This window comes from Oryzias latipes, chromosome 14 (genome assembly GCF_002234675.1).
Source record: "Oryzias latipes chromosome 14, ASM223467v1".
In the NCBI taxonomy this organism is placed as follows: domain Eukaryota; kingdom Metazoa; phylum Chordata; class Actinopteri; order Beloniformes; family Adrianichthyidae; genus Oryzias; species Oryzias latipes.
Genome location: NC_019872.2, coordinates 19,517,646 through 19,533,489, shown reverse-complemented (window position 1 = coordinate 19,533,489; position 15,844 = coordinate 19,517,646). Strand labels below are relative to the sequence as shown.

Sequence of the window (15,844 nt, the reverse complement as noted above, 5' to 3'; positions counted from 1 at the left end):
AAAAGACCAAAAACACATTTTTTTATTGGAGTGGGTCTAATGTACACTGTGTTAGCTCTGCACCCTAGATGGTGGAGGTATTTGATCCTACAAAGCATCAACCGCAGAATAATTTCCAAGATATTTATGTCCAGCCCCAGCATGATTCCAGATGAGATGTGGTCATGAGGCCATAGCTCTGCACATTCCCTGAGACCGGCACAGATTTTTTTGGCCTCTAAGCAGAAAGTCCTTTCTGATGATCTCGTGGAAGTCTGCGCGTAATCGAAGCTCTAAATCACAGAGCGGTGCAATGCTCTGAGAGGCGCATTTCACAGTCAGTGAAACCCCTACCGGCTCCTCTCCCCACTTCACGAAGTGCGGGACCCATTACTTTTTCCATGCACGCAGCGTACGCACGAGGACGTCACGGGCGCGCATCCTTCCACTGCACCGTAGATTTCTCCACAATTGCAAACTTGATACCCCTGAAAGCAACGCATAATGTGTAGCAGCTGAGCGCAGAGCCGTTTCAGAATCCGGCTCCGGCGTGCACACGACACCGATGCCCACAGCCTGATCGCAGGGCTTTTCTTTTTTTTCCCCCCAAACCCGGACAGCACAGAACTGTAGCAGCTGACAGACGGATGCGGAAGGAGTGGTTCCAAACCCAGCGGATTTCTGCCGGTTCGGGGACTAGAATGCTCCTCTGTGTGCATCCCCACCGACGGATGACAGCCTCCAACCAGACCTGCCCCGAAAACTTTCAGCTCTGCGTTTGAGGAGAGGGGAGGGATGTGATTGAGATCTGCTTTTTGGTTATTATTTGAAACGCAACAGTCACGATGCAGGTGCAGATTGTGGGCTAACGGCACAGAGATGACGCGCTGCATGGTGCCATACCAACTCCGCATAGATAGTCAGATGCCATTTCCCGTGCGTTTGCCTCAGCGTCTGGAACCGGAACTCTGGCGTTCTGGGCCTGTTGTATAATTAGAAGTTGGCGAGGCAGTTGCTAGAATGGCGCAATGAGAAGCGACGCCGTCTGAGACACTGCGCGCAATCTGTGAAGCTTATGGGTCCTGCGCACTCGAGCTCTCAGCTCCCGGCTTCCACTTGGAGAGGCGCGCTGCGGCGGGGCTACGGCGCACCGGCTGTTGGCTTCACATCTGGACCGCGCGGGTGCTGTCATCTGCGGCCTGTTTGGACCGTGTTTTCCCTGAACTCGTGTGCTTTCAAGGCCGCGGACTAGGGGTCGTTTTGGATAAGGGGGTACAGATTTAGGCTCGGCCTTGCTGTTGTGGCGGCGGCTCAGAGCCTGACCGGCTCCTCCTGCTATGGGCTTTTGTGTAGTGAAATCACGTCTGTTTTTAAAGACAACGCTCCAGTGACACTGCAGTTTCCCATCACAGCAGCCATCGTCTGAATAAACAAATAAACACATAAATAAACCGGTGAAAGTGGAGTTTTGTCCGTCGAACGTAATCAACGCAGTGGGATTTCTACGTCTGCTCGGCGTTCCCCCCCACCCCACCCCACCCCACCCTTCCCGCGGTGACGGTTATGGGTCGGAAGCGGTGTGTCGGTGCAGATTGTTCCAAGATGGCGGCCGGGTGCTGCGGGGTGAAGAAGCAGAAACTGTCGGGATCTCCCGGGTCGGGGGGTCCCGCCGGGGTGGGGGCGGGAAGCGGGGTGGCAGGAAGCGGACATTGCGGTTCGGAGTTGGGGATTGGCTCCTCCGCGACTGTTGCATCTACGGCGAACTTGAGCCGAGTCAACGGCCTGGGGGGAACCGTTAGCGGCGGCGGCGGCAGTAGTGGCTGTGGCAGCAGCGGCGGTGGCACGAACGCGCTGTCTCCAGCCCCGGCCGGTTACAATACATCCGGCCTCTCCCCGAATCTCAGCCCGGGACCAGGTTCAGGAAGTGGCGGCAGAAAAATGGTGGTCTCGGCGGAGATGTGCTGCTTCTGTTTTGACGTGCTTTATTGCCATCTGTACGGATACCAACCTCCGAGAACACCCAGGTTTACAAATGATCCCTAGTGAGTATTTGTTCTGTCTTTTGTCATTTAGCTGCATGCCAAAGCTAACTCTAGTTTTATTTGTACATGTTCTAATTGGGTTCTGGTTCTTCTAAAGTCTCGGAAGCACAAACTGTCACATCCAAACTATATTTAACTTTCGTGAATTTAACTTAAAAAGCTCCCTAAATGGGCTAAGTTAGAAACCGGGCCTAGTCGAAGTAATGGCTCAGGCCTACAACTAAACAAGCGCTCCACGTTATTTAACAATGCAAACACATTTGCAAAATGTGTTACAGACTTACGCGTAGTATTATTTTTGAAATTATTGTCAGAATTTGTCAAAGAAGTTGACTTTATTTTAATATTCCATTGAACAATTCTTGCTTTGCTTATTTAGCATAATGTTTAGCATCGGTTACCCACCATAAACTCTAAAGGAAAACCGAAAATAACATCAAACATTTCTTTTAATTTATCATTTACACGTAAACATAACACGATAAATATAAAAAAAAACAACCTAAAATTAATCTTAATAATTAAGCCGGGTGTTTTTTTTAATCGTGCAAAGCTATCCTCAGTGTTAGCTAAAAGCCGAACTAGCATTAAAGTAAAAGCTAATCCAGTTTGTAGTTTATTACACTTAGTAAGCAGGTTTCATCAAAGTCCTTCTGATGTATTTGTCAAAAAAAAAAAAAAGTAATTTAGACTTTCAGGGTTCATCTGGGTTCGGCAAGTTCGTCGTCGAAGTCAGAGGGGTACAATTTCAGCTGAGTCTAGCATTGGCCAACAAAGAAAAGGTGGTACTTGCTAAATAAATCCTTGGCAGTTCTAAGCTCTCCTAATGCAATTGGGTTTTTTAGCTAAGCGTGATTGGAACGTTGTTCAAACGGAGCATGCGGTGTTTGTGACGCCATCTGTGTAACATACATGACATCTTCTTAGTAACTTCTTAGTCATGTGGAGGCTTTTGTTCTCAACGGTTGTTCCGGCCTCTCTAGTAAAACATTTTGTCCCCAACTGGGTCTCCACGAGTCTTTTTTTTAACACTCAAGAAGCTCAAAGTTGAATATATCAGCTGCCAGATTGATTATAAAAGGAAAGTTTGATTCAAATAATGCTTTATTGATCATTTAAAACGTTTAAAAATATAGTAACAACATAATTATGGGTTCATGAATAAGAAAAGCACGAACTGTGGTCTTTTATCTTTAGGGCAGATTTTAAAGTAAAGTACAACAAGCTAAGTACTTCTTTATGGATATTGAAGTAGTAACAGAAATGTTATAAATTTTGGATAACTTCATGTCACAGTTAGGGTGCAGCACCCTACTGAAGAACCACATTAGTGTCAACTTCTGTGGGAAAACCACAGCACTCCAGACAACATTTTTGTCTAAGTAGTCGGGGCTGGATCGACTGGATCGACTCCACACGGTGAGAAGTGTTGAAAGCTCATGTGAAAACTGTGTCAGGTCTGAGACATTGGTAGTTGTGGTCTGCAGTGTCCTCGACACGTCCTTCACTGGGGGGCATTGTCAGATTGAATTATTGAAGCACTAAAACCAACTCGGGCATCCGTCACAGACACAGTCTTCTTTAGCATGAGTTCATAAAAAAAAAACAAGCTTCAGATTGTCAGAAGTCATTTTTTCCTCTGGTGATGCTTGCATACTACTCTCTAAATTTGCTGTATTTAGGCTGTTGGTGACATTGTTTTTTTTTTTTTTTTTTTTTATCAAACAGCCAATTTAAAGTCACTAACGCCTCTAATCTTTATTTTCAAAATAAATCTTTCAGACGGCAGGAAGTAGAAAGTATTGCTGCAGGTTTCTAAGCGTAAAGGCAAAGCTTACTGGCCTGCTGCCTCCCATTTGTCTTGGAAAAGATAAATAACCAGATGAAACCTCTGCAGTCCTTCTTTAGGTAAAGGCTAAAATCTGTCCAGTGTCCTTTTAGGTAACATAAATGACTTTAAGTCAATTTCAATGCATGTTTAAGGGATAAAGTGTGTTCAAATAAACAATGAATTGTGTTTTCTATTACATTAGGCTCAGATTCTTTGTCTATGTGAGCTACTGGTTAAAAGCAGCTTCAATAAAGCAAAACTTTAGTTATATTTCAGTGGTCTAAACCAATGGAATATTAAAGGAGAGGCAAAAGTAATAACTCGAGACATTTGTTCAAAGCGGTTGTATTAGGTGAAAAAGATTGTTTATAGTTTTAACACACTAATTATATTCAACTTAGCCTCCTTCTCTGCTGTCTACATTTCTGTTTCTAACGTCTAAACGTGAAAGGATGCTTGTTTCAGTGCAGCACTTAGACGGGTTAGATGCTGTCATGAGATAGTGATCACTTACAGTTCATATAGAAGATTCTTAGCTTTTCACCGAAACTCACCTCCATTAAAACAAGAAAACCTGTGTAGCTACGTAAAAATGCAAGAGAATAAGTTAATTCAACTCTACTTGATGAAGAGACGGTAACAATAGTTCAAGGAGTTAAAGGAGTTTGCCGTGGAGTCTCATCTCTAACTGCAAGAAGCCCGTTGTCGCTGATCTGCTTTTCCTTCCTGTCTTTCAGTCCACTGTTTGTCACTTGGAAAATAGGCAGAGACAAACGGTTGAGGGGTTGTATAGGTACATTTTCTGCCATGAATCTGCACTCAGGACTCAGGGAGTACACCCTTACCAGGTAAGCAACCACTCCAAAGAATAGTGCGACTGCAAAGAATTCAGGTCCGATTATAGACCCACTCCGATCAGCTTTTGATCTGTTGTTAAAATCGTTCTTAGTGGTCTTTAATTATAATTGTGGCGTTTGTAGGCAAAATCAAAAATCCTGTCGTTTTCTAGTTTCTGCAGAGCAGCAGCAGTTCATTAGAAATCCTCCTCTGAGTTTTGGGTGGGACCATTAACACGAGCAACCCTGCCCTCCATCCCCTCCCTGTTGCTGAGGCCCTCCCAGCCTATTTTCTGCATCACAAATAATCCCCTTTTCAAACTGCGGTTTGTCATCTGCTCCTAATTCATATCGATTTGAATAAATTAATACTCAGAAATGCAATTCTAGGCTGAATTTTCTTTATAAATGTCTTCCATCATGAGAAAATGCCACAAGAACATGTTAAAACACAATTTTCGTCGGAGTGGGTCTTTAAAACATAGAATTCAGTTTAATGGATAAAGTAAATGCATATGGGAAATACATGCTTAGTCATTAAAGGATGTGGATTTTGTAGAATGAATGTCTATATGTGCAGTTTTAGTTTTCAGCAAACATGACAGCATTGTTTTAAAAAAATGTTCCAGACATTTTTTATAAAAACCCAGCCATTGGAGCCTTTAACAGCTTTCTCTGGTTCTAGTCAGTGTTGTTTTTTTTCTTGTCCTTTGTGTCTGCAGTGCCCTTAAAGACAGCCGCTTCCCCCCTATGACAAGGGATGAGCTGCCTCGACTCTTCTGCTCAGTGTCTCTTCTCACCAACTTTGAAGATGTCGGTGATTACCTTGACTGGGAGGTGAGAGGAGCTCTGAAGAGGGGCAGCCTGGAAGCGGAGCAAAGCTCTTCTGCTTCTGCTGGGTTTCTGCAGGACAATAAACAGCACTTCAACTCAAAGAGAAAATTATATGGCATTAAAAAACAGCAGCATTCAAAAGGATCAAAAAAGAATGATTAGATATTACCAAAATCAAATTTTAGGGGATATATTTAAAGGGAAAAGCTGTTGGTCTCAAATATTTTAATCTTTTCCAAAGAAAAATTGTAATTTTTGTTGCACATATACTGTTTGTCATGGAATTGTCAAGAATAGTTCTAGTTGGGTTGAAAAAAAGCTGTTAACTACAGAACCCTGAAGCTCTGTAACTGTAAGGAGGGAAAATCACGAGGAATCTCATCACTTTTTAGCTCACAGCCTACAATTCCACAATAAGTGATCATTTGCGAGGCAGTCCTCGCTCGACATCAGTGTCTCTAAAGGACCGTAGACCTAAAACGCAGCTGTAGGGTTTACTTTCTTTTCAGGGGTCTGTTGTTTCCAGCTGTTACTGTCAACTGTCTGCATTCCAGCATGTTTGGTCAACATGTCTCCTTGGGATCAGCGCCCCAAGAGGAGCCATGAATTGGTAATTCTGGATGCAGGAAATTAGGGCTGTCAACGATTAGTCGACGTTGTCGACTAATCGACTATTAAAAAGCGTCAACGCTAATTCGGTATTGTCGATGCGTCTATTTTCTTTTTTCTTTTTTTTTCCATTTCGGTCTCATGAACGCGCATAGAGCCGGTTGTGTTCACATTGGAGAAGCGCCAGACACACTGGTAGCAACGGGGAGAAGATTCTTCTTCTTTTGTGTATTTACTGTTTCTTAGCACTCGTCCGCCACCAATAATAGGAAGTGGCTCGGAAGGCAAAGTCAAAGTGATGCAAATCCTGGAAATGTTGCTCCAGACATTTTGTTTTCACAGCTCTGTTCCTATAAATTTCCATCTTGGTTTCGTATTAATCCGCCCGGACACAAACCGCAATCATTATTGTCTCCCTCGTGATCATGTTTACAACGGCTGGCACTTCCGTGTTTTGAAGCGGATGCCACCCACACGGCACTAAATCCGAGTCCCCGATTGGTCACGTTACTGCGATTCTGCGTGAAAATGTTCAACCGGTTGAACTGTCCACCCTCGATCAATGAATGCCTGTTTTTACGTAGAGCTCGCGACCGGACTAAAAAACCTGCGTAGCAACACGCAATCACGGGCATTCTGGGCGCGGAAGCCTGAAACTCTGGTCTACGCCATTTACTGTAGACTGAGGAGGAGCCAATGCACACCAGAGATGGCTGCAACACTTACACAGAGCATCCTTGTTGTGTTTCTGAAAGGAATGAGACCTGTTGGATGAAGAGGATGGATTTAGACATGAGTGGGGTGCTGCACCCTGGCTACCACCTTAGTCACTTTTGCAAACTAATGGAGGAAAATGATTGGAGAATATTTTACCGTTCACTAATTGCAAAAGTAAAACCCATGTTCATAAAAATATGTTTTGCTTACTATTTCTATGGGAAGTTTAGACGATGATTTAGTGCAGGGATCAGGAACCCATGGCGTTTGTGGTGCTAGCATTTAGCAGACCAGGGACCTTAAACTTTCTCTATCTTTTACAAGGGGGAATTGAAATTCGTGAACTGTATATGTAAAGTTTCAATTTCTGTGAACGCACCAAACGCAGTACCTTACATGACGCGAACCTCCACAGACCGAATACCAGCACTACTACTTTTTGTAAAAAAAAAAATAAAATTGGCCAATCGCTTTATGCAAGCAACCGTGGATTAATCGAAAAACATAAAATAATCGTTGACTAATCGACTACTGAAATAATCGTTAGTGACAGCCCTACAGAAAATGTATTGATGCAAAAGTGAATTTTGTTTATTATTGAAAAGTTTTCTCTAAATATTTGTCTTATTTAAGGCTTGTGTGTGCACTCCAATAGGATTGTGTTTGTTGTGTTTCTGCCACAACAGATTTCTGTCAATACGAACAATTGAAAATTGAGGCTGCTTCTGGTAGTTTCATTAATTTTCTGCGTTTTAACCAAAACAAACGGAAGCAGTTTAAACATCATTTTTACTCGTTATAATTCTGTTAGTGGATTCAGCAGTGCTTTGTTTTTATTGGATCCCTGCAGCAGGAAACTGTTTTCTAACGCGATGATTCGTTTCAAGCATCACTCCTATGAAAACGCCGATACTTAAAGACCCACTCCGATGAATTATGTGAGTTTGGTGTTTTTAACATGTTTTTGTGGCATTTTTCTGGTTATGGAGGACATGTATAAAGAAAATTAAGCTTAAAATAGCATTTCTGAGTATTTGTTTATTTCAATCGTTGTGTATCAGTAGCAGACAAAGACATTTTTGTTGCACTGGTAATATTTGGTTGGGGTTTTTGGGAGCTGTAAGCTAGTGGCAGAGTGTAAACACAGAGCTCTCAACAACTGGGAGTGGAAGGGGGTGGGATTGCTTCATGCCAACAGTCCCGCCCACAACTCAGAGGTGAATTTCTGATGAACTCCTGCCTCTCTGCAGAAACTGTCCTAGAAAATGACTCAGGTTTATTGATTTAGGCTAAAAACGGCATATTCATAATTAAGACCACTGGAAACACTTTAAAAATAGATCAAAAGATGATCGGAGTGGGACTATAAGCAAAACTTCAGTCTTAGGTTGAAAATTTAGATTAAAAAACTTTTAAACTCTGAATTAAATCTGAATAATATGTGAATCAAAGGAAGGCATGACTTTGTTATTCTGAATTGAAGTTATTCAGAAAATAGGCATGAAAACCCCTGCCTTAAAAGTCAGTCAAAGAGGGATTTTGATTCACTTGAATAGAAGGAATGTCTGTGCTTAAGTCTGTTCTTTCATGGTGTTTTTGTTTCTGGTTCTCAGGTGGGTGTTCATGGTATACGGATAGAGTTCTTTAATGAAAAAGGATCAAAACGCACCGCCACCTACCTACCAGAGGTCGCTAAGGAGCAAGGTGAGAACACGCTTCCCCTCCAAATGTGACGTGAGGTGAAGACGAGCTGATAGATGATGATGATGATGGAGGCTTTTTCTGTCGTTTGTCTTCACAGGTTGGGACCACATTCAAACCATAGATTCCTTATTACGAAAGGGAGGTTACAAAGCTCCCATTACAAATGACTTCAGGAAGACTATTAAGTTAACCAGGTAAAGAGACATTTATTCTTTAAATGATAATCCTGATCCTTCAATTTAGAACGCTGTTCTTTGTTTGGCTTCTTTTGTTTGTTTGTTTGTTCTAACCTAAAATATTAGTTATAGAGTTTTTATTTTGAAAGGTCATTAAAGCAAAAATAAAAAATGATTGAAGTTTATTTTAAATCATACTTTTCCAAAATGGACCAATTATTTATTTATATATTTATGAACCTTGACAAATTTAAGCTTGAAATTTGAGTGGATGCTACTCGGCTTTATCACAGCAGATTCATTAAAAAAATATCTTTGCATTATTTGTACAGTTTTTTATGATCAGAAGATTGATATATCTTGTAAATATTATGTGAATCCGGACCGTCCGGCGGTGGCGTGCCTCTCGTCCGGGCGCCGGTGTTTGACTCGGGGCTTGGGTCTGACCCTGGCACACCTGGGGGGAGGGGGCAGATCCCTACATGGCATTTTGGTCGGAGCTTCTCCGTTTGAGAAATCATTCAACACTGTATGGTGTTAACAATCTGTCTGGTTTATAATTTCACTGATACATTTTATAGCATGTGAACTGTATCAGATTTATATGAATATCTTCAATACATATCATTGTATTTCTATACAAAAATGTGTAAATTCAAATTTCAATTAAATCAAATCGAGTGGATTCAAAGAAAAAAGAAAATTGTGACTGGAATAGATCCGGGCTCTGGTGAATTGAATCATTGCTGATACCCGGACCTTTTTATCAGCTGTGGTTTTTCAGTTTCAGCACACAAACGTTAACCCTGTGTGACAAACTCTTTGTGCTTAACGGCTGAATTGAAGTGAACTCACCTTGAACCTCCTAAAATCCACGATTGTTCAGTGATTTATCGAGCTTAAAAACCTTACGTAGAAATGCTGAATGTGATTTGGCTGATTTACACAACTTCTCTGAGTTACATTAGTAATGGATGGAGAGTGCAGAGCACTGCCACTTCCTGCTACAGCCACGGCCATTTCTGCCAGAAACACTTTTCAGAAAATAGTTCCAGTTACAACATTTTTTTATTTATTGTTTTTGTTTGGAACAAAATAAAACCAGAGAGGAGAAACCAAAGCTGACAACAATTCATATAAATAAAAAAAGGAACAGACAAAATTATTGGAACATTGGTTGCTTTTCAAGCATGTTATGCTCCTGCAATTTGTATGGAGACACAGCTGTGGTTAGTAACAGGTGTGGACAATATAGGAATCACACCTGCAGCCTTTTCAAATGGAGGATAGAATTTGTATCATGAAGAAGCATGAGGAAAACATAAAGGTGTGAAAAGGAGTCTGGGCATTTGTGAGAAAAATATGAATGCTTAAAGCTGCTCAACTGTTTACTATATCAGCAAGGGGTTTATAGCCCACCCCATAAAAAAAAGAGTAGAACAAATAAAACATGACAGGAAAAGCTTGTGCAGTTACCTTCCAAACAGGTTCAAGCTGATGGAATGGACACTGATGCTGTGGTTGGAAACCCAGGAGAGGACATCACTGCGTAAAAAAGCCAGACTGTTGTTGGTTCTAAGAGAGCGTTTTTGGACAGATGAGACTAAAATGGAGCTTTTTCATTCATGGTTAATTGGTAAATGGCGTCAAGTCATGTTTTGATTTGGTTTTACTGTTCCCGGTCGTCTTTTGATTATGATTATGCCATTTTGAACAAAAATGAGAAAATCTGACATTTTCTAGGACAGTTTCTGCAGAACAGCAGGAGTTCATTAGAAAATCACCATTGTTCTTTCCCTTCTTTGTTGCAGAGAGCTCTCTGTTTACACTGTTACCTGCTAGCTTACAGCCCCTCACACCCCCAAACTAACATTTCTGCTGTAACAAAAGATGGCGAGCGATATTGGAGCTATCCGGTCGTACAGTTTTGAGCCACATTCCAGCTCAGACAAGGAAAGCAAAGACATAAATTACATTGATTTAGCCGTCTACAAGTTTGTCTATAAGCTCCTTTTCAAATAGCATTTTTTCATCTGCTCCTGATTTTACAAAGATTTGAATGAAATACTCAGAAATGCAATTTTAAGCTTAGATGTTCTCCATCATCATGAAAAATGCCGTGTTAAAAACTCCCAAAATATCATTTTCATTGGAGGGGGACTTTAAATAACAGAAATATATATACGATGTATCACCCGTTTAGATCTAGTGTGGTTTTACAAACACTCCTTTTTTTTTCCTTCCCAGGTACCGTAGCGAAAAGATGACAATGGGTTATGCAGAGTACATCGCCCACCGCCAGCACCATCACTACCAGAACGGCATTGGGCACCCTCTACCCCCCTACAACCATTATTCCTGACAGCGAGCCGCATGACCAATCATTGGACCTCTCCGAGGACCTTTTCCCAGGAGAGCCCGCCCCCTCCTGGTCTAGCTATTTCTACTACTGTTCCATTTTATGATGATAGTTTCCGTTGCCATGCTGGCCGTCTCCCAGACGTTGACATGGCAACGGGTGGCAACAGAGCATCATTTGATTATGGCAAGAAATCCATGCATTTCTTCTCCTTTGCCTGTGGTTAAGTTTTTGCAGCATATGTATGACAATAACCCCCTCCCATTCATATATCCAAAACATTAAACCAACATGGAATAATATTAATGTTGTGTATTTTCAGCAAACCCAATTAGGTGTTTGATTCTGTGGATGGAAAGAAGTCTTTCTATTGGATTAGTCTGGTACTCTGGCTACACTTTAACAGAAGAAGAAGAAGCTTTTCCTTCAGTTTCTATCTCTTAACCATCCAAACTTGTAATGTAGCAAGAAAACTGCAGTTTCTCAAAGGCTGTGTGGCTCGGATGACTCTCAAAAAAAGAAAGAAAAAAAAAAAAAGAAGAATTTTGGACTTGTTGTAGTGTTTTAACTCTAGTAGTCTCCATGTAGGAACAATGTTATGGAATATGTATACTTCAAAGTGTAGATAGGATTGAAACCAGTCTTGGCTGGTGGGGTGTTTTGATTATCACTATGGTTTCTGTGTGTGGATATAGATATTAATACAGGATGAAGACCGGTAAAAAAAAAAAAAAGGAAAATTGAGAATTTTGGTGTGTATTTTTGCAGGGGAAACTTTGGCAAGCTTAAAGTAACCAATCAAAGATCCCAGAGTTTGTTCATTTTCTGATTGTCCGGGTTGACTGGGGGAGCTCAGATGAAATTACAGGATCACTAAATCGTTTTTTCTCCCCCCAGTTCAAAACCTGCGGACTCTTGGAGTTTTTTCGCAGGGAATCTCTTGACAGGGAGAAACTGAAACCACTTAAGCCATATTCTCTTGATTCCAACACTTGTGGTTTTAGGTGTTTGCGGTTGGTAACCTGAGGTGGATTTCAGCGGCCGGTCTAGTCTGGGTCACCTGGCCCGTGTCATGTCCCTCTTGGGCGTGTCGTCTTGCCTTTTCAGATTAAAGCTAACCATTGTCACTCGTCCACAATGTGATGATGGATTTCTAGAAAACTAAGAAGGAAAAGAAAAAAGCCGGTCTCTTGGAATGACGATTCCTTCCAGACGCACAAAGGTGGTGATGGTGTCGGCGTGCTCGTGTCATTTTTGAAGTGCATAGAAGCAGTGATGGATTTAGTTGTTGAAGCACCACCTCCTCCTTGACCCTGACCCCCTCCCTCCCCCAAGCCCGTGTGCTTACAGCAGAGAATGTTATGATTGTTAGTCCGTTTTGTCAGCTGTTGCGCAGCAGGAAACGCAGCGAGAAAACTGCGGCTTGGAGTGTTTTGCCTGAACTTGTGTGTGTAGGGGGAAAAAAAGCCATCGACACCTGAGCGGCTGTACGTTAGGCTTGTTCAACTTTAACGAATGTTTGAACCGTAGCGATTGGAGCTTCTGTCTGTGCTGTAACTGGAGGTTCATTTTTTTTTTGAGAGGTTCTCGTTACTTGACCAACACCGTTCGTGGTAACAGCCTTTACTAACTGACAGGTTCTTTTTTCTTTATGCAAAAACGTCAAGGGCTTTCGGCACTCCATCCACAGTCACCCGAAATGATCCAGACTTCAGTTGTGTTGCCTTAAGTAAATTATTTATTTAGCGGTGGGCCAGCAGATGGCGCTGTGACTGTTCCTCGCCAATTGTTGTGAGGACCGCAACGCTTCCTTGAAGCTAAACACGCAAACTTAGACTTGGCTGGTTCTGGTCCCACAATCCGTGGGGACCTAATGAAAGAAAACGACAATAAATGGACACTACACAACGAGGGACAGTCGGGCGTGGATTTCCTGGCCCATTAAATACAGCACAACCTGAGTATCTCTGCTGCAAAACCAAATTGACCATGCTCTTTTACATATGTCTTTGTATACACATGCAATGTATTGTGTTGCATGTATGTATGAGTATGAGACCTATGGTTTTATCCATGATATATGCTTGATCTGTGGCTTAGACACTCTTATTAACCATTAAGAGATTTTAAAAAAAAAAGACAACTATGGTGCTATCGGACCTCATATTGGGGTGGTCACAGCTCATGACTGGTCATGCGGACTCATTAATCATATCATACTTAAAGATGTAGGATTTTCTCTCAAAGGCGTCGCTGTGAAAGGAGTCATGACGGCACATTTTCATACCGACGGATCAGCCTCTTTGATGCGGAAAAGCTCTGCTTCGGAGTGGGACGTGGTGGACTTTTTGGGATCAATTCCCTGTGGGAAAACCAGACATTCTTAATTCGAATTGAGGAAGGACGGCACAGGGGGCTACAGAATGTACTGTTGATGGTTGGTGTCGTTTCACAGTGATGCATGGAGAGAAAGTCCTACATGTGTTCACTTTTACTCTCCTTGATATATGCAGATCTGTTCAACAGGTGTTTTTTTTGTTTTGTTTTTGTTTTTCTTCTCTATCAGTCAACAGCCCTGCAGGTTTGAAAGGACACGAAGTCATATGTTATCCCCTCTTCCTCGGTTTCACTGTGGCCCAAAGTCATGGCCGGGTTTGTCGACGTGAGAATCTGGGACGGTAGTAGCGATCCTCGTCTGGAGATGGGACGCTGTGTGCTCATATTGGTTTACAGAACAGGTTTTCCTTTTCGCTGCTGAATCATTTAACCTCTGAACGAGCAAGACAGCCTCTTGTTTTTTTTTTAATTTTTGTTATACCATGACGAAGGAGATCTAGCGTTTTAAGGGTAGAGCGCGCAGGATGCCGTTCTGGTTCTGCACATGTTTGTAAAGCATCGATACCTCATGGGATAACAGGAGCGACGGGTTTAGACTGTTGTAGCAGATGCTGTGTTTGGGTTGTTGCCAGGTGTGAGTCGGGCATTTCCTGCGCGCTCGCTCTTGTTTATCGGTGGAGCGCTCGACTTCTACCTTTGACTGAACCAAATATGCCAGCGGCCACGCCCAGATGCTGCTCTTCTTCTGGTCCGGCTTCCTGTCCTTCCAAAAACCAACCCTGCTATTGACTAAATCTGTGTTCTTTTTTTTCTTTTTTTTGGTTTTTGTGCGAGTTATTACCTGTCTTGTTACGCAACCCTGTAATTCAATGACGTCATTCATTGATGCCGTCTTAAGGTCAAACTTGGCATCAAGGCGGCGAATTACGGTTGCAACTTGTTACTTGTTTTGTTATTATTAGGATTATTATTGCTCTAATTTTCATAATTAAAAAGAAAATCCCATGTTGTGCCTCCTAGCTTTGTGGGTTTATAAATGTTTTTTTTTCCCCAAAGACCAGCAGTTATACTTTGTATACAAGATGAATTTTGTTTCCCTTATTTTTTATGCCATTAAAAGTAAAAAAGAATAAGCCTGTTTTCTTTACTCTGGACCCAGTAGCTGCACTGGTATACAATCGCACTGATGGATGAATAAAAAAAATAAAAAAATAATCAATAGTAATAATGATAATGATGAATAAGAACTTCAATAAAATGGTGTTTAAAGCTTTTGTTATAAAAAAAGAAAAACAACAAAAAAGACTGTTTTTGTACATCAAAATAAATTCTTTTCAAAGGAATATTTTGGATCTAGTTTCAAAATTATTTTAGGGGTTTTCTATGTTAAGAATATTTGAGACACTTGACTTCTAAGAAGTGTCACTGTACAAAAAGACATTTTTTTTTGTTGCAGTGCTCCAATGGGCTGGGAGGGTTACCTGGTGTAACTCCTCATACCAACTTTTACTTGGATCTTTTTTTTTTTTGTGCTGAAATTCAGTTTTCTCAGAAAAAAATGATGGAAGTAATGTTAACCAGGAATTTTCCATCCACACCCTGTAGAGCTAGGCCCTCAACCCTTTCCTGTTGAATTTCTGTAAGTGTATTGGAACTTAAAATGGGCATTTTTTTCTAATATGGCTCTGGATGGAGGGAAAAACAACGAAAAAAAAACGAGGAATTTACAAAAAAAAATAAAATGGGCAAAATGCAAAAAAAATTGAAATGAAAATGTGGGAATGGATGGAAAACAAATCTATATAGATGGATTATTTAAGTATGTAAGCAATGGCTGTGAAGAAAATGTAGTTTTAAACCTTGTTATTACCTTTTAAAATCATTTATTCAATAAAAACAAATGCCGATGAAGAGCTGATGTGTCATTTTCTTACATCTACATCAAAACTCTTGAGTCTTTTTTTTTTTTTTTTGGTCACATCAGGTTCATTTGAGCACCTTGATTCTTTAACTCTTGTGCTATCCTAGGCACTTTAACATTGGGAGTTGGGTCATCTAGACCCACTAGACAGTGCTCTGAACCTTTTTTCTTCAATGATTTGTGAACCTCACTGGTGTCCATGGATTACATGAAATCTTTCCACCTTTATCCACCTTTGTCATGGTAGGGAGAACACGTCAATGTAAGGGTGGGGTCATCTAAGATAACACAAGGATTAAACGTGTCGTTTTGTTTTATGGGTGTGTGTTTCGTCTCTTGTGGTTGAGGTTTACCTATGATATAAATGACAGGCCTCTCTCATCTTTTTAGCCCTTGTGCTATCTTAGATGACCCCACCCTTACATTGACGTGTTCTCTCTACCATGACAAAGGTGGAAAGATTTCATGTAATCCATGGACACCAGTGAGGTTCACAAAT

At 41.4% G+C, this 15,844-nt stretch overlaps 1 protein-coding gene across 2 annotated transcripts; it reads left to right on the top strand.

The window, feature by feature from the left end:
* Positions 1-356: 356 nt before the first annotated feature.
* ammecr1 (Alport syndrome, mental retardation, midface hypoplasia and elliptocytosis chromosomal region gene 1) lies at positions 357-15,335 on the top strand. Of its 2 annotated transcripts, XM_023962852.1 has the most exons (6): positions 443-2,021; positions 4,590-4,700; positions 5,411-5,525; positions 8,462-8,552; positions 8,650-8,746; positions 10,976-15,335. In XM_023962852.1, exons 1-6 carry the CDS (start codon positions 1,543-1,545, stop codon positions 11,088-11,090), a joined length of 1,008 nt encoding a protein of 335 aa, XP_023818620.1. In that variant the 5' UTR covers positions 443-1,542; the 3' UTR covers positions 11,091-15,335. The 2 variants fall into 2 exon arrangements, with proteins under 2 accessions (XP_023818622.1, XP_023818620.1); XM_023962854.1 differs by lacking the exons at positions 8,650-8,746; positions 10,976-15,335 and adding an exon at positions 6,032-6,132 and having other exon boundaries at positions 357-2,021.
* Positions 15,336-15,844: the final 509 nt, after the last annotated feature.